Source organism: Cygnus atratus, chromosome 26 (genome assembly GCF_013377495.2).
Source record: "Cygnus atratus isolate AKBS03 ecotype Queensland, Australia chromosome 26, CAtr_DNAZoo_HiC_assembly, whole genome shotgun sequence".
In the NCBI taxonomy this organism is placed as follows: domain Eukaryota; kingdom Metazoa; phylum Chordata; class Aves; order Anseriformes; family Anatidae; genus Cygnus; species Cygnus atratus.
In genome coordinates, this window is record NC_066387.1 from 2,258,622 (window position 1) to 2,277,382 (window position 18,761).

General features: G+C 43.6%; 2 protein-coding genes across 6 annotated transcripts; one reads left to right on the top strand and one right to left on the bottom strand.

Moving 5' to 3' along the window:
* Positions 1-7,065: 7,065 nt before the first annotated feature.
* Positions 7,066-14,057, bottom strand: TMEM38A (transmembrane protein 38A). Of its 5 annotated transcripts, none has more exons than XM_035567779.2 (7): positions 13,827-13,967; positions 12,141-12,219; positions 11,603-11,759; positions 10,833-11,017; positions 10,049-10,136; positions 9,816-9,933; positions 7,066-9,206 (listed from the first exon to the last, which is right to left on the bottom strand). In XM_035567779.2, exons 3-7 carry the CDS (start codon positions 11,746-11,748, stop codon positions 8,991-8,993), a joined length of 753 nt encoding a protein of 250 aa, XP_035423672.1. In that variant the 5' UTR covers positions 11,749-11,759; positions 12,141-12,219; positions 13,827-13,967; the 3' UTR covers positions 7,066-8,990. The 5 variants fall into 5 exon arrangements, with proteins under 5 accessions (XP_035423672.1, XP_035423673.1, XP_050571629.1 ...); XM_035567780.2 differs by having other exon boundaries at positions 12,135-12,219; XM_050715672.1 differs by lacking the exon at positions 12,141-12,219 and having other exon boundaries at positions 7,066-8,038; positions 13,827-14,057.
* Positions 14,058-14,077: 20 nt separating this feature from the next.
* Positions 14,078-16,858, top strand: SMIM7 (small integral membrane protein 7). The gene is made up of 5 exons (XM_035567784.2): positions 14,078-14,319; positions 14,407-14,448; positions 14,604-14,656; positions 15,383-15,473; positions 16,051-16,858. The coding sequence occupies exons 1-5, from the start codon at positions 14,294-14,296 to the stop codon at positions 16,064-16,066; spliced, it is 228 nt and encodes a 75-aa protein (XP_035423677.1). The 5' UTR covers positions 14,078-14,293; the 3' UTR covers positions 16,067-16,858.
* The last annotated feature ends 1,903 nt before the right edge of the window (positions 16,859-18,761 follow it).

Sequence of the window (18,761 nt, forward strand, 5' to 3'; positions counted from 1 at the left end):
CTTCCAGGCTCACATGCATGCGCCTTCGTCTTTTCACTGATACACAAGTCTTACATTCAAGGTTAATTTTCATGCCTGCAAAATGAAAAGACAAGGGGAATATAAAGGACATTTTTCTCCTTACATATGTGTTATTATGCAAGATTACAATTTCTTCAGAACTGGAATATTCTCTCCGTGAAGCTATGTAAACATTCTCGGCGCTACGTGATCGTGTGATAAAGTAGTACGAGAGGGAATGCTAAAATTAGGATGGGGAATGGCTGTGTCTGCAGCTTTCCTTGGGACTGTTCTAAGTGAAAAGTGATCACTAATGAAGTCTGTGCCAGTGTCAGATGAGGAAGAGGCTCCCTTTGGTTAGGAATTATGTTGTCTGCACTGCTGTCCAACAGGAATCAAGCTCTGTCAGCATAATACACATAGATTAATTAATTAGCTCTCATGAAGCCTGTATTAATTGTGGGAAATCCTTGTGTTGCTTTGCATTCCAGACCACCTTAATTCCAAACTTTACAGGGAGAGAGTGAGTTTAATTTATGTCCCTGTCTTTTGATGAGACTCCAATCACGTGTCACATCTTCATCCCCAAAATTCCTGAAAATCCACTAATTTCAGATTGCCTGCAGTTTTCACACATTCCCTCCAGAAACTACAGCTGTAACCACTTCTGTAAATTCTGACTGTCTGCTCAGGCTGGAAACACCCCACTGTCCAAACAGCATATTCATCACGTTACCCTCTACTGGAGAAGATGCTGCAGTATTTTCATTCTTTGGAAGACACTTTTTGTGGAATTGGAAGCCTTTCTAAATCTATGTTTTCTTATTTAAGAAAATGGAGACAGAATGAATGGTTTTCGGAAGAGGGGGAAACTGAATTTTGTGATTCCTGAGATCTGAGTCATCGCTACCCACTGCCAGTTACCACTTTAGGAGCTCAGTCTGGTAACTGTCCCAGCAGGCAGAGGAAGTGGGAAATATTTGGATATTGTCCAAGAAGGGAAGTTCTTCATAAATATTTCTTGCTGTTACAGTGGTGGATGGGAATCAAACATGTGTTAGCCAAGCTTGCAAGAAAGCCTGCAAATGCTGCATTGCTCTGCACTAGGTTGAATTTGCCTTTGCTGCAAATGCTGATAGTTCCTGAACTACTGCAGAATTCTGCCATCTCTGACACGTTCTAAGTGCAAATTGGGTGTGACAGAATAAAGGTGTAGATAAAGTGCAGCATCTTCACTTTCAAATGAAGCTACAAGCTTACGGCTTCACTTCTGAGCACAGCAGTCACCACAGTGTAATGCTTCGCAGACTCATGCAGAGAGTGCCTGATGCATTCAGCAGCTTCAGGACTTTTCAGCTTATTTACCTGAAAAATCTGAGCTGATGAAGACTCGGACCAGGCTGGAGGGCTGGAAAGGAAGAGGAACCATCTTCCCATGGAGGAGATCCCGGTGTGTATCTGGGCTGAAGCTCATGCTGCTCTCTGGACCTGCTGAGTTCTCCTCAGCAGAGGCTGCTCTTTAGAAAGATGACTACCAGCAGTGAACACCAGTAGTAGTGCTTCTCTCCAGAAAGCTGGCTTGTTCTTTCTTTCAGGAAAGCTTGGGAAAATTTCAGCTACGGGACCAGTAGGAAATGGTTGACTGTCTGCACTGAGATGTGGGGAAGCTGCACGGCATTTGGAGAGGACGGCATCCCTATAGCAACCAGCGTCTGTCACTTGGGCAGAATCCCCAGGGCCTCTCACTAAGGCACTAAATGTGCTCCCTGCCAGGTGCTGTACACCTGAGGTTCCTTTGTTTGCTGCCCTTGACTGTTCTAGAAATACTTGTCTCTGTATTTTAGCATCAGGTAAATGCACCACTACTAGTCTCATTTATGGTTCAGGCACTCTCAGCTATTTAGAGGAGGTTTCTTAATACCCACGAGCTTGCCTACGCCCTGTCACTTCCGTCAAACTGTGTGAGAGGGAGTTTACTACCAGGCCTCAGTTTAAGTTGTGCACAATAAATATTTGCCACCACGTGACTACATTTGGAGTAGGGTACCATCCCCAGAAGACCAGCACATGAGAAAAGGTTGAAAGAGACATTTAATGATTTGTGAAAAACAGCAAGGAGGGTAGAAATCAGAGAGAAGAAAAGAAAAGACTTCCCGAGGAATACTGCAGCTAATGGTAGAAATCCAGCACCAGAAGCTGTTTGGCCGTTGCTCCAAGGTGGGTGTTATGTAGTGCAGAATGCGTTGTGGACACCATCCCTGCCCCACCTGCCAGACCCCCCCCGGCCAGGTTGCCCCCCAGGTGTGTGTGTGTGCTGCTGTGCTCACCCAGGTGCCGTTGGTGACAGGAAACTGCAGCTGCTGATGGAGAGCAGGTAGGGGGGTCTCAGAAATGCAGATAGTGGGGTCTCAGAAACGCAAAGTCTGTGTCCCAGTGTCCTTGGAATGCACAGGGAAGGAAGAAGGTAACTGGTAGAAACATCTCAGCATGGCCTTAACAGAATAGGTATCTCCGCCTCATTTTCACAGAGTGCTTTTCAATGCCTTTCTTTCCTGATGGTGTGTTTCTGATACTGATAGCGCATTGCTATTTCAGTTTGTTTCTATATGTGCTTATTTCTATATTTGTTTAATATAGCTTTTCCCATAAGAAACTCTGCTTTCTCTCTGTGGGAACAGACCAGTCAAGCAGATTCACTTGCTCGGAAGCGCTTTCCGCTTTCCCATTTTCTCACAGGAGACCATAATCTATTGTTTCTGTGGCGTTTTGCCTTTTCCAGGAAGGTGAACTGAGCATGTCAGAGAAAACCAATATCAGCCAGAGCAGCTGCTGTGTTCCTCTTGTTTCTCTCACGAAATGAGATTTAGGAGGCTGGCGTCTATCCCTGTCTGTATCCCCTCTGTATCCCTCTGGCATACAGAGGAATAATTAAAGAAAAGTTAGTAATCTGTATTTATGCAATGGGCTCCTTTTGCACACAATACTTGGCTAGATGACTGTGAAGATTAATCAAGTAAGAAGAGATTAACCAACATCCTAATCTATCATAAATCAAACAGGGAGGGAGATGAAGCCTCTTACCCCAAGAAACTAAAATTACAAAAAGCCTACATTGGGGCTTAGCCTACATTAGTCTGAATCTAATCTAAGACAACATTAGGGCTCTAAAGTCGTGCATTTTTTGATTGTTCTTCAAGCCACTGTGATCAAAAGTGGCAGTGTAATGGAGGAAAGTGTCAGCTCCACTGAGGCTGCTGAAAGTATACCATCCTGGAGAGGAGGAATCCCAGGACAGCAGACACAGTCTGGAGGGTGAGGACGATTAGAGGCATCCAGGCAAACCAAAACATGGAAGATATTGATGAGAAGAGATGTAATAATCCCTTTTGTTCAAAACAGAATGCTTGAGCCTTGGGATGCGTCTCAGCAACACTCTGTGATGTGCTAAATGCATCTCACGCTGCAGATACCTGTCACTATTATTGATGACACCAATTCTTGTCACCAACAAATCCACTGATTCGAGCAGTTGGTTACAGTTGGACCAAAAGTCCCCAGCTAGCGGATCTTTTTTTTTTTGCAAAGTCAAGATCTGCCAGCACTATGGAGAAGGGTTGGGGACTGAGATAATTGGAAAAGAAGCAGCTTGCTTTCTGCAGGAATGCAGCACATTATTTTCCGGTGAGCAGGGAGTTTCTGTAATTAGCAAATCAAAACCAAACAAAGTCAACCAACCAAATCTTTTCCAGGGCCATTCTGGATTTCCTCAGGCTATAAAAATGTTTAAGCCTCTAAACATATCAGACCTGTTTTCCTGCATTCCACATCTACAGCTTACTTGTACCCCAAAGGTAAGATGAAATCACTATCTCATACTGATTCTTCCTAAAAGATTACATTTGCAAGCTCTCTAAAGAATTTCTTCCTTAAATTCTCTTCTGGAACATAAAGGAAACAGATCAGTGTTGCGACAGAAGATAGTATGAGTGGTACTTTTTTCAGGGAAAATGTGTGAAAAATGCAAATGCTAGTGCAAGTGTAAAAGAGAGGCCAGACTCAAAGATGTTCGTGAATGTTGATCTTAGCACTGTCACAGCGATACACTTCCCTTCTTTGTCACAAATGTCATCACAGAGGTGAAGTGAGGAGCAACGGTGAGTCAGTGGCAGCGTGGGCTCTGCCACGGCAGGGAACTTGTTTTCTCGCCGTCTGTCTGTTCCGTGAGCCGTCATCCCCCACAGCTCGCTCACAGACTGCTGCCTTTACAGACCACATGAGGACAGGATTAAATTCTTAGCTGGGAGGTAATTTTGTGGGTGTTTACCCAGCGAGGACCATGCTATTGGTGTCTGATGAAATCCAAGCCCCTTTAATTGGCCTTTCCTACAGTGGATGGACACACGACAAACCAGGTCTCTTTGCGGCCAGTAGTAAGAGCATCCTAGAGGCAAATATCAGCCCTCTGTGTGCAGAGCAATGGTCTCAGCTTTGCTATCAACAGCATATTTCCCCCATTGCTAGTAGTTTGCTTTGTCAGTGTCCTGTCTTCCTAGTAGGGATGCGAGATCATACTGAATCCAAACCATCTTTGTAAACTTTCTAGAAAATCTTTCATATATGTATATTCTGATTTCTCATTATTTTGGTAAAGAATTAAAATATCTTGATATGAGAAAAATCTTTCCTGCAGCAAAAAGCTGCATATCTAGTGTCAGAGGAAATGCCGTGCTATACCAACCTGACCTTCCACACAATCCTTTTTCTTCTGTCTTACAATAGCTAGAGGTAGGTCCTTTAAAGCAGTCAGCTATATCTAAGGGCCCGAATAAAGATTTGCTACTGTGAAGTGCATAAAGCTGTATTTTTTAAGGCTTCTGTGTGTTTAGACTAATATTCACAGCACTGATCTAATGCTTTACAACTTTAAAGCACCATACAGCCGTGAACTAGGCTGCAGGAAGAAGCAGCAGGCACTTCGCAGCTCATCACTTGCGTGTTAGTAAAACCCTGTGTTAAAAGTGTTAAAAGGCACAGCTCGTCTATGGCTCGGGAGATGGCCAAGGTAACATCCATCTATATTGTCTGGGGCTCTCCTCTTAGCTGGATTATACAATTTGGTTACTCTTTGAACAAATTATGAAAGAATGTACATACTGTTGATAGTAATAAAAGGAAAAGAGAAGACCAAGACCACAGGTCGCTCTAGCCCGAGACTCTGTTGGCTTTGCCCTTTCTCACGCAAGCTCATTATTATAGAAATTCTCTCTTTTGGACTCCCTTTTTTTTTTTACTTCAGTTCACATACTGTGAGGAATAATTTATGTTTTCTACAAATTTATCCTATATTTTGTTGTTGTTTTTCTATAAGCATAGGATGAACAGTAGAGCTTTCCCTATCTGTAACACTAATCTGCAACAATGAAAGCTGTAGACACTGGTTCTGGCTCTCTATGTAAAAGAAAAGGGAAACCTGTCAGCCAACAAGAAATGCTGACAGCAGCAATCGAAACACTTTGCTTTTGCCATCAGGCAACCAGGGCCTCTTTGAGGATTAAGCCTATTGCTAAATTTAGCTACATCTCACTATAGAGTTAGCATCAGGAGTTATCAGATCAGAACTTCTTTGGAAGCAATGACGTTTGTCCCATGGAAGTCTAAGCCCTGGCATGCGTCTCTCATACCCTGTGCTGCAGCAGTTTGGAGCTGGGAACTGTCCCAGCACAGCATGGGACTCCTTAGACGTGGCAGGATTTTTCAAAGCACTTGCAGCACACTCTCATCTGCCCGCTCTTGTTTATTGTTCTGTCGAGGTCCAGAGTGAAATTTGTTCCTGAGAAATGGAAGTCATGGGAGAGGGGAACGGTTAAACCACATGAAACCTTTTAGTGCTTTTTTCCTGGAGGTTTTGTTTGTTTGTTTGTTTTTAATATGCATACGGCTTGCACTGACCCTTTTTTCTATTTGTTGGGTCAGGCAGAGACTTTAAATCCCACATTCCAATGAAACTTAAGTTCTCAACTGCTCTGGTAAGTATTAATAAACATTTTAAATGAGTCAGATCTGGGGAGAAATAAGTAGAACCCATCAAAAAAATAAATAGCCTTTTGCAGGTCCTCATTTAGCTAGCCAGGTAGCGAGTTCTCCTCTTCCCTCCAAACTCCATGCCAGAGCCTTACGGAAGAATTGTATGTACAGCTAAATAAGAGATTCCCAGAAGCGTAGAAGCCCCGTAGAATCCTGTGCCCCTACAGCAGTGGTTAAAATACACTACTTTTGAAAGAAATGTCTTTGCTAGCTAGGATAAAGGAGGCCTGTCTGGAATTGTACCAAAGGTCAACAGCGCTGAGCCATGGAAATTCAAGAAAGGTTCGGTATCTCACTATGAAAGACTGCCCTAAATGAAAGTTGTGACCCCTTCTTATGGCAGTTGTCTTCTTGATAATCCCATTCCAGATGAGGAATTTTAAAGGTGTACAGAGCTTTAATTTTAACATATCTCAGAATATTTCTCCTACCTGTTCTTGGTTAGCAGCTGATTTCATTCAGTCCAAAATATTTTGAAGAGCAATGGCTCTGGCTCTTAGAAAGCAGCAGCTGTTAATAGCACCATGCTAAATGAACACAGCCATTCAAAGCATTTTGATTTTTTTGTGTTTCAAACAGAAATACTGAAACTCCATATAGATACGCTAGAATTGTGTTTGTGTGGTTGTGCACACATGTGTACACATACCTGTCCCAAGTGAATGTCCTCCTTCATCATTTAGTCACAAAAGGAAAGATAGAGTCAATTGGTATAAACACCAGGAGGACTATTTTGGAAGTTAGTTTCCTTATATCCCTCCCTGAAATCTTAGAAAATCTGCTTGGACAGAACACGACAAATACAACAAAAGCAGTGGATCTTTTACCATATTGTTTCCATTTATAATATACTCATACTTGTAGGACATATAAAAGTCAAGTTAGAATCACTGTCATTGGGCCAAGGAAACTTTAACACGACCAAGGAATGTGTGGCTTCTAAGACTGGCGAGAGTAAAAGAAACACATTAGTTCCTCATGTGCCGTTGGACAGAGTCACTTCATAATTTTTATTTTGTTAAGGACTTTTATAAAGCAAAATCCCTCTTGAATCAAACACCTCATAAAACATTATTTATAGTCTTGTGCATGCTAGTGATACATCAGGTTTCAGTAGACCAGTATCTGCAAAATTGAACGGTTGTCAGGTAGAAGCTGTTTTCTACTGGAGGGAAACCCACAAGTTAAGGCACTTTCTGAACCCAAACCCACAAATAATTTGACCTCTTTTACTGGCTTTCATCTGGTTTTATACAAGTATCTTTCTTTGTTAATTATCTTTTCATTTTTTTTTTAATTAACCATCACAGTTTCAATTTGGGAAATAGGGACAAAGAAAAAGAAAAGACTTTTCTTAAATCCTCCAATTTATATTCTCGGTTGCAAGATGGCAGCAGCAATCCTTACTTTTGGGCGTGGTGACACACTGCTTAAATAAAAGCCCAGTTCTAAACCCCCAAGCATGCCTTTTCCATTGCAGTGATCCCAGCCATTGGTGATAAAAAACAAAACAAAAACAAACAAACAAAAACAACCTCAGAATGAGTTATGGTCTTTAGGGCACAATGCTTAAGATGACACTTCCAAAAACAAAATCAGTTACAAGAACAGCTTAAAAGTAGCCTAAAAGCCAGTATTCCCTAAGCAGAACATGAACAAACTGACAGACTCCTCCCTGAGCCACGCAAGGCATTTCATATTCTTCCTCACTCATTGGGCATGAGCTCTTTCACAGACCAGGCCAAAAGGGACCTATAAAGAATAATCAATTTCTTCAGCTGGTGTAGTTTTAATCAGCTGGTGTGAAATCTACTTCTTCAGCCCTTATATCTTACGTTAAGACTATAGGAAGTGTTCCTTCTTGCATACAGTAGGTGTTCAGGCTGTCCCCTAGCACACCAAAATCACTGCTTCAAGCACAGCTTAGGACCGTCCTGAGAAGTATCCAATTCCCCTGTGTAAAGATGCAAAGTTTTAAAAAAGCTGATTTCAGGTCCATTCACATTAGGTACCCCAACAATTATAAATAAATAGTAATAAATACTTATTTACACCCACACACCCTTCTTATATCCCACAGCATTACAAACAAACCAGAACCATGCTTCTTCCCCAGGTAAATACAGTCAGGTTGGAGGTGGGACACACAATTGTTAACAGTGCAGCAACACTACACAACAGTTGAGTATAACAACAGTACCAATACATAGCACTTAAGAGCATTTTACAACTTCAAAGGTCTTGCAAAGACTTAGTTTAAGAAAGTGACAATGTTATATCCATTGAGAATCAGAGGGAGCTTGGATGAGAAAAAAAATGTAGTTTCACAGCATAGAATTTGGCCAGGACACCAGACTTGATGCCCTTATTGCATATAAAATGTCACATTAATTGGAGATATGGCAGATGTGGGAGCTAGGAAAAATTAGATCAGGCTCATGAGAGACCATTTAATTTCCTTGAGCATGAAATCCAATTTCCACATTGATTGTGTCTAAACAGTTTGTTGTTTTGGTAGACATCAAAAAAGGTCAATGAAAACTCACAGGAACTGAAGAGTTGCAGGAACACAAACCATCACCTCCATTCACAAATAAACACAGTGAAAGATTTCACATCAATTGAAAATGCTGCATCATAATTGCTGACAATTTGGGAACTGGCACCCACTTATCATCCTGGCACAAATTTACAAATCCCTGAAAATATGATCAGAATAGAGAGAGAGACAAAGAAGCAAGCAGCAACATAGAAAGCTCAAATGAAATTCAGGGACCTGACAGTGTCCTGACTTCCACCTCTCCTCTGAAGTCTAAGATGACTGGAGGATAAAGGAGGCCACAGGTGGCTTTGAGACACAGCTCTGGAAGATTTTTCTTGGCCTGTTTACTGTTTGGTTGTTTTTTTTATTCAGCTTTTTTTGCTTTCCGTTTCCTTGTGCCTTCATTAAGCTCCTCTTTTGACTTCACAGGAGGAGGCGGTGGATGGGAAACCTCATGGGAGGCCCCGTGCTGATCATGACTAGTGTGTCCGCTAGAAACTGAGCCAAAGAAAACTGGGCAGACGAAGCCTTCCACTGGAGCAAAAGGTGAGGCGTGAGAGTGAGTCGCCGTCATGAAAACCTGCCACATAACAATGGATACCTGGAGTTAAAAACCTCATACAGCAGCTACAAAAGGCTAACTAGTAAGGAGCAATCAACTTATCCGAGATCTTATAAGCGGCCCTATTGATACATAACTCAAAGCTTTATCACAAGGATCTTCTAGCACACTACCTATACGACGGAGAATTTAGCTTATAGTTTCCTGAACATATCTTTCCTGGTATGTACAGCCAATGCCTTCAATAGTGGCTTAGTAAGGTTACCAAAGCTAGATGCAAAGAACTAGTCCTAATATCTCACTAACAGAAACTGGTGAGTGCTTTCTAACTGCTCCGGGGAGTACCTCATTTTCATCACTAACTTTCCTGAAAATAACATTTTCAGTTCTTCACTTCATTATGAAATTAATCATGCAAACATTCTGCATGGGCAAGCAAACATGGGCACCTACAAGGAAATTCTAGGAAGTTAGGAGGGCCCATATAAGCAGAACCCACTGAACAAGACATAAAGCAGCATTCCCAAGTCAATGTTTCAGTTTAAACTGGTGAACATCCCCAGCTTAATTCTATACCCTTTGTCTGGTTCTGTAGAATTGTTAGTAGCAAATCTGCTGTCAACTTACCTTGCAAACTATCATGAACATGGTGAAAAAGAAGATGAGGTTGGCTTCAGAGACAGGGAGCCAGTGAGTTTGTTGCAGTGTGAAAAGGACTGTGCCATACAGACTAGCTTTTGTAGGGCTAGAAGAGAAATAAAGAACTTGTCTAGAAGGTTTATGTACTTTGCACCCAGTCCTGAATGGTTCTTTAAATTCAATTTTCAATCTGACAGAAAACGTACAGGTTGGCTACTTACAAGGACATATGAAGAATTTCATTTGTTTCTGGCTTCCAGACCCCACGCAGCAGTTGCTCAAAGTTAGACATCAAGGCAACACCAGAACCTGTGAAACAGAAAAAGCAAACAGCTAGAACTTCCACACTAGAAGAGAGCTCTGCTGACTCCTCTAGATGTCCCAGAGATACGGATAACCCAAGGGGAACAAAAGGTTCATGACTTTCTTCCCTAACTTAAAAGAAGTTACCCTAGAACACCAGAGCAGGACAAGCGTTACTAGGTTAGAGGTTGGAGTAGATGATCTTAGAGGTCTTTTCCAACCTGAAAATCGTGATTCTATGAAATGCTTTTTGGACTTCCATGAATTGTTTCCCGATGGGGAAAGGGCATTTGCCTCTGTTCTGTTTACCGATGCACAAACGCTTACTACAAATACAAAACTAAAGGAAAACCGACCAGACCGTTTCAACCCTGCAAGAACCCCCCTGCAAAGATACAGGCAAGGCCAGAGACAGTAGAACACAGGAGAGAGAATAAAGAATTCCTCAGCTCTACACCCATAAGTGACTCCTAATTCTTCATGCCTCCATTAAAGTTAGATGATGACTCAGCTGACAACCATTCTGCAAGTATGAATAAATCTGCGTTCCATGGAATGTGATTAACTGGAGCCAGCTGACTAACCAGCCTGTTGGTCAGCACTGAGTGATGTGGTGACCTTAAGCTTCACTCTCAGACTCTCCCCATCCCTCCCCACAAGGCTGGGTGCACCCCTGCTGCTTTAGAGTATCCCAGGTGTCACCTTTGACCCATCCAGTAGCCATCATAATGAACCACCCGTGGTGGTACTGGTGATGAGCATGGTGGACCCCGGCTGCAATTTTGCGAACTCTGACCACTTCCTTCATCGCCACAAAGATGAGCTTCACAGGCAAAAAGCTAACACACTTGTAGAAGAGGTTCATGGGACAGAAGAATATCAAGTACCTGGAACAAAAACGCAAGGAGTTTAAGGACCCATTTGTTTGTCTTGACACGGGATATATAGAGAGGATAAGGACTACTGCAGTGTTAGCCTGAATTACGTCAGAGAGAAACAAATGCTGGTTCTATCATGCGAAAGCACACACAACCCCTACACACTGAGGCAATTAAACTTGGAATAAGTGTGGTTAGTTTGTGCACACTTCACTAACACAGAGAAGACGACGCCCCCAAATCTTCACTGTGTGCCGCTCTCCTGCTATATGTGGTATCAGAGCAGTGCATGCTGCTTTTGTGGTTTGGCCACGGTCCAGCTGTGGCAGCTATGAATAGAAGCGTCCAGCAGTGTGATTGGCCCCCACCCATATTATCACAACATTAGACAGCTGGTCAGAGAAACTGGAAACTACATCTAGAAATACAAAAGACTTGCAGACTACTTCATACCGCCTCCACTTTCCCTAGTTAATCCAAAGAAGATAATACATGTGTCACACAAACAGAATACCTCCCTTCTCATACAAGGTTTTTGTGCACAGCCAGCAGTGTCTTAGGCTTGGTAAGTAAGATGAAGCACAGAGGACTCACCAGATTGCTGTGGCCAGGATGACACTGGAATTATTACTGAAGTAATGAATAGGTGCTTCTCCAAGTAACAGATCAGCAAGTATGTAACTTCCAAAGCAGTGGAGCATAGCACAAAGCCAAGAGGCAAAAGGGCTCTTACGAGACATCTCCACAGCTCCTGTGAAGCAAATTCTAAATGAGAAGATGAATTCAGCAAACAAGCAGAAACTTAAAGACCTTCTAAGACACTTGCCTTGCACGTTCTCCAACAACAACAAAAAGTCAAACAAAAGTGTTTGCAAAACAAAATGAAAAAAAAAAAAGCATATTCTGTGAAGCCTGAGCAGATCAGTACCGGATATAGCCAAGATATGATACACGTGATCACAGCCTGCAGGCCCCCCACAAGGTTTCATATCAACTGAGTCATTAGAAGTTTATGAATTGGCTAAGAGTTTATCTCCTACATTTGCTCCTACTTACTGCAATCAGAAAGAACATTTTTTTCCCTTGAAATCAATGTATTTTTACAGTCTAAAAATAAAATACATACTAGTACCATTCTCTCCATTGCTTCAACCTAGGTGCCCTCTAGAATTCATGAACAATCTGTTCAGCTCTTTCATTCATAAGATAACCTGTAAAAATAGAACAGTCATTCTTAATCTTTATTTGAAAGAAGGGGATTTGAGGATTCTTCACTGCTCCTGTGCTACTTTGCAAATGCCCTCTAAGTTCAGAAAATACAACTAGATATTAAAACAGTGTTACTCTTTGGTAATACATTATGGTCTCGTCCCACAACCTCCTGTTGTGGGGTAGGATTTTTTTTTGTTTGCTTGTTTTTTGATTCCCCTAGTCATTTTCATCCACTGCTGCGCTTCTTCAAGGAAGTTTCTCAAAAACATAAATTCTGTAAGATTCTTTCATCGCCTTAAACTGATTCCTGAGTCCTTTATGCAGTGTTTCAGATACCTAACAGGCAGTTTAAAGAAAGAATGCCAAAATGTTATATCAACATTACCAACGGTGGCCCACCTTAAATAGCAGTAAGTGAATCAGCATATGCTAAAACTATGACTACTCAGACTCTTCCATGCCCAAAGACATTTGAACCAGCTGAAGAGACAGTGGAAGCGAGACAGCTGCAACAGTCACGATATGGAGCTGGTTCTGTAGGAACCCAAAGTTTAGCTTGAGGCTTCAAATTAATGACACTTATTTCTCTTTGGCTCCATTAAGCCACACAGTTCCCAAGGAGGAAACAGGACAGTAGTGTCCTGACCCTGATCTTTAGTACAGGAGCTGAGGGATGTGGCAGTGTAGGAATCTAATGAAAAGTACACCCCAGCCATATGCAGTCCAAGTGGATTACCAGGCTCTTAAAGGTATTTTCATGAGAGTTGCCTGTTAACTGTCCCGTTCAGGACTTAATGCTAGAAGACAGCTGTAAGTGATCAGGCCTTGAAAACCCAGCACTTCTATTTACATGGAGTTTAAATAGAACAGCATGTTGCTTGTATAGCGCAGAAATCCGACAACTGGAGGACTTCAAAAATTGTACCAAAGCAGCTTTCTTTTTTCCTCAGTCATAGGGTGATTACATTTAAACTGTTCAAAACAGAGCGGGAAGAGCGCATGCAGTATCTAGAATACAGCAGAGAAGGCAGCATTTGGAAAAAACCAAGGCACAGTCAGACCGCAACAGCGGAGAAAGCGAAAGCTGAGATGCAAATCTATCGATCTTTACAAGATAGGCCCAAGGGAGCAAACACAGCAAGGTCATTTAGGGTGCTGAGAACAGGTTATGGCTTGGACTAGAAGACGGAAAAAAGCAAGGTTTAACTTAAAGCTTTTTTGTGTATAAACAGGAGGGGAGCATTGACACAAAAATAGAGAAGTAACCAGACAGAAATGCAACGCTAAGTCCGGGGACAGCAGCTCAGTGACTGGATTTAGGTCCTTAACGTGGTCGGAACCCAACGCTGACTGGGTTTAGATCCTTAACGTGGTCGGTCCCCACCTTAACTAAACCACGAGATGACTTTGAGTGAGCCCCCTTCCCTCTGCCCCCACACCGGTGCCAGGACCTGAGGCTCTGCCTCAGCCCGCAGCCGGCCGGCCGGGGGCCGCGGCGAGCCCCGGACCCCCCAACGCCGCTGACAGAGGGGCTGTGGCCGGGCAGCCCCCGGCTCCCCCCGCTTTCCCCGGTCGCACGGCGGGCCGTCCCGCTGCCCGCACCGACCTGGCTCGTACTTGAGGTAGAGCACGGAGACGATGAAGTAAGCCGCATCGAAGAGCGGGAAGACGGGCAGGGCGGCGAAGGCGGCCGCCAGCTCCCCGAGCTGCAGAGCCCCCGCTAGATCCATGGCAGCGGCCGCCGCTCTCCGCCACCGCCGCCACCGCCGCCACCGGGCCCGTTCCCCGCCTCCGCCCGGCCGCCCCGCCTCGAGGGCCGGGCCCGGGGCGCGGCTTCGCCTCTAACGGGGCCTGGCGGCGGGAGGAGGCGGCGGCCGGTCTCGAACCCGGGTCCTCAGGGCGGACCCCGCTCCTCAGCGGGCGGGCGGCGGGGGCGCGGAGCCTCCGCTCCCGGTGCCTCAGGGGCGGCGGGGAGGGAACGGGGACAGCGGGGAGGCAACGGGGAGGGCGCAGGCGCTGCCTCTCCCTCTCCGTGCTCCTGCCCTTTCCGTTTCCGCTGCCGTTTCCGCCGCCATGATCGGGGACCTGCTGCTTTGCGGGTAGCGGGGCCGGGCCCAGGGTGGCGCAGGGGTAACGGGTGGGGGAGGTCCGGCCGCGCCTGACGAGCTCTCTCTGTCTCTCCTCAGGACGCTGCTGGTGAACGCCGGCGCCGTGCTCAACTTCAGGCTGTGAGTGGAGGGGTCGGGGTGGGGCGGAGGCGTCGTTCCCCGTTTTTTTTGTGGTAACGTCGGGTTTTGGGGGGGGTGTCGTGGCTCTGCCGGCCCGGCTCCGGGCCCCCCGGGTGCGATGAGTGCTCGGTAACGGCCGCCTCGCTGTCCCGCAGGAGGAAGAGAGACACGGAGGGCTTCGGCGAGGAGTCCCGGGAGCCGACAACCGGTAACGGACGGGACCCGGTGCCGGTGCTGCGCCATCACCCGCGGGTCGCCTCCGCTCAGAGCCGCGGGCACGGGGCAGGAACGGGCGCTTTCTGTAGCAACTTTTCGGTCAAAGCATGTTTGAGGCACCACAAGTACAAGTTTAGACGCGCCCCCCTTCCCCCTTGGTTTGAGTATCAATTCTTTTCTGGCTGGAATAAGTGATTTACGAAATCGCAACCTAAAATTTGGCTCCGTGACACCTACGTGGAGGAATGACAATTGTCAATTTTGACCCCAAACTGGTGACTTGAGAAAACATACAGAAACATTTCTCCTTTTTCTTTTTTTTCTTTTTTTTTTCCCTTTTGAAGTGTAGGTGCCTGTGGTGCAGAGGTAACGCTTTGCTTGCAACCGGGTTTCCATCTGCATGATACGCACACACACATCGCTCCTCTGTAGCTCTGTTTGCTGAAGGGGACAGAAGGCTGCAGACTATGACAGCAGGCCGTCCTTCCTGTTTTAAAAGTGACCCCTTTTTATCACGTATTGTTTATTTTACCAGCCACTCACAGTAGGGATGTACCGGATGTAGTATGGAACATCTTTACCTAAAATTTTAATTGTGGTTATTTTGACCTTTTTGTATTTTTATGTTCCTCCTGTTTTTCAAGTAGTGTTGAAAACGTGACTTGCTGATGTATTAGGTAATTTTCACATCTAAGTTTGTTTTCCTCTTGATTTTTAGGTGATAATATCAGAGAGTTCTTGCTGAGTCTTAGATATTTTCGAATCTTCATTGCCTTGTGGAACGTCTTCATGATGTTCTGTATGATTGTGTAAGTAGAGCAGTGCAGCATCTTGTCATTTGTTTATTGGAAGTCATATACTTCTGGGTTTTTCTTATAAGTGTGTTTCTTTTCTGATCTCCCTCTGTCTCTCCAGCTCTCTCCTACTCTCTTGTTCCATCATAACTTCTCATTTCGCTCATCTCCTTAGATCTTCAAAAGGTGTTGACTGACCTCATAGGTTTTTTGCTAATATGGGCACCTTTAGTGCATGAAAACCTTCTCTCTGCAGTGTACAAGTCCTTTAGCCTTAGATATGACATCATTTGATTCAGCATTTCAGCGTAAATGTGGGGATGTTGTTCATTTGGGGGTGAGGTGAAACCACCACATAATAGAATGGAATCAGCCTTGAGAGTAGTCTCTGGAAACTTCAGGTTTTAGTTGAGATAGAAGGGCTAGCAAAATACCTGCTTGCTTTTTCACTTGTGAAGCTGTATGGTCTGATGTACGGCAGAGCGAAACTGATCACCAGATATGCTCTGGTGTTCCATGCTGAAATGGCATTGGCATGACTATTATGCTGTACCTGGTTCTCATCTACTTTTTTTCCTGTTGCGTCCACTAGGTTATTTGGATCTTGAAAGTCATCCACAAACATGTCTGTTAACTTGGAAGAGACTTTTGGCTGGAAACCTAACTTTTCTATAAAGTAAAAGATGATAACGCTTTCAAAATGCAGCCCTGGGATTGTGGCCTGCTCTTCGGTACAAGCTCCTAACACATTCAAGGGACAGGACACGTTCATCCTCTTCAGCCAGTCATGTAATAACGTGGCATATGCTGGTTCGCTTGCTCCGGGGAGTGAGCCTTTAGGCCCCTGAACCAAAATCTTCAAAGTAAAAGTATTTCATCTTCATTGAAATAAAGAGAACTTCAAAGTGGTTAGCTAGGCTTAGAGTGCAGTGCCTAGTGTGCAGGGTAGAATTGCAGCAGGACTGAAGACCACAACCTTAAAACTCTGCATTGTTGGTCACTCCCAGCTCTTGATGTGTCTGCTAATGTCACCATTGTCTAGGTCACTTGGAAGTCACACTTCTTGATAGTCATTTTTGTAAAGCAGAGCAAAGTATTCCTGTAACTTTGAAACAAAAACTTTTCATTTTTTCCTCACTATTCCATTTTTCTTTGGAGAAACAGAAAAGGATTATTAAAAAAAAAAAAAAGGATTCTCACTTTTTCTCACGTTTTTCCTAGCAAAATGCTTTTCGAATTAAAATGTCAAAGTTTTTTTTTTTTTTTTTTTTTCTCTAAGCAATATGTAAGGGATTTTGAATGGATAAATAGCAAAACTAATTCTATAAGCCAATCCTACAGTTTTGGAATCAGTTTGGATTTGGTTGAATAAAGATGTTCTATTTAAGAGTAAAAATAAATTTGATGTTGTGTTCATTCTGGTACAGGAAAAATTAATTCAGTATTGTTTTTTTTTGAGAAATTTTAACCAATCTTGTTATTGCATCTAACTTTTTGTGGTATTTTTTATGTTAAATCAGCCTTCTTCATCCCTAACTGTCCCTTGGCATCACCAAAATAAAGTAAGAGAGAGTGTGGTGCTGGTTATCTTTTAAAACAAACTATTAATGGAATCTCCTCAGCCTCATTTTTTTACCTATATGACTTGAGGAGTAGGTAGGCCTCGTTTAAATGGTTTTAACACCTGGGTTTCAACGAATACCTTGAATTTTATCTGGATGCAGTCAGGGAGTCAGACACAAGTGTTGTGCACTTAAAGCAATTCACTCCAAAGAGGCTCTTTTGTATGACCTGAAGCCTTTGTGCTTTCTTTTGAGGAGGGGTAGTTTAAGGGAAGATGCCTTGCAGTAATGAATGTAGAAGAATGTATGGATAAAAGGATCCTACAAGCGTGGTTTGAACTGCACAGAAGTATTTAAGATCCTAGGTTAAATTTAACCATATTCCAGGTCTTGTGTGTATCTTCAGTGGTTTTTATTTTAACCTTTTTCTGTTTTTTTTTAAATGAGCAAAAAGAGTAGCATGCTACCTTGCCTTGGCATCTAAACAAAATCAAGCGTTTTATGTAATTTTTGGAAAACATTTTCTCCCTACTAGTCATTAATCCAGGTCTTCCTCAGTGAAATGCAGACGAATGGGGGTGCGGGAGGTTTAATCGCTCTTATGCATAAGCCGCTAGAGGGCCCCTGCAGTCAGCAGAGCAGCGTCCAGGGCTCATTTTCAGACTGGGTTTTAATTCTTACTCTGAAAAATGGTTGATCCTGTGCTGAGATGACCTGCTTTCTGAGCAACACTCCGATTGTGGTGAATATGGGAAATGGAAGATGACCAAGCTGTACTGGTAAGGAATACAGACAGTTTTATAGCTCTAACTAGATAATATGGATTAACAGCATGCTGCAGCCTCACAATTTCAATTTATGAAAATAATAAAAGTTTTAAAGTTGTCATTCAGCTCCTATGCACGTGCTTTAAAAACAACTACTTGGTTTTAAGCTGCTGTTGATATGCTTTGGGACATTTAAATGCTGGGCTGATTGCTTATCCTGTGTGATAGAGGGTGGCTTTCAGTGGAAGCTGTTTGTTACAGCTGCTTTTGTACCAAATCCAATTTTGTATTACAAGCTTCTGAAAACCTGACTTTTTAATTGCACCTTCTTCTGAATCTACAGAGAGCAAAAGTGGGAAGGTAAATATGTCTTTATAAAGAACTATTTGTTCAGTTTTTGTAGGGTTAACTCTTCCCAGCTAATACCTGTGTGGATTACAAGGGTTGCCTTGCCCATTTTTATGAATCTAATGAAAACATGAAGTTCTGTCAGTTGGCAAAAACTTTTAGTCTTTTGTGGGTTTGGAATTGGAAAGAACTTCTTTAAGGACACATTTGAGATTTCACAACTAAAAAGACTGCAGTACCCTCCTCCTAACCCGTAATAAGGCCTCCAAACAGATTTTGCACATATGTCTGTATATCCTTTAATATCTAAGCAGTGGTCATGCGAAGAGATGGGGAGAGCACACTGGTGAGATGAGCAAAGGTGAACGTTTATTTTAAACTGGCACAGAACTTCAGGTGGTTCCTTTCCGTTTTCCAGCTGGCCCATAACCACTCGCTGAACCAAGCGGGGAGGGCTTTCCCCACCACCCAGCACTGCTTTCTACCTGCCTGGGGATTGCTCTCCAGGCTCCTCAGGCATATGATTCCATGATTTCCTCCACATTTTGGGCATTTCGCAGAATCCCAGAATGGCCGAGGTTGGAGGGGACTTAGGGAGATCACCTAGTCCGACCCCCCTGTCAAGC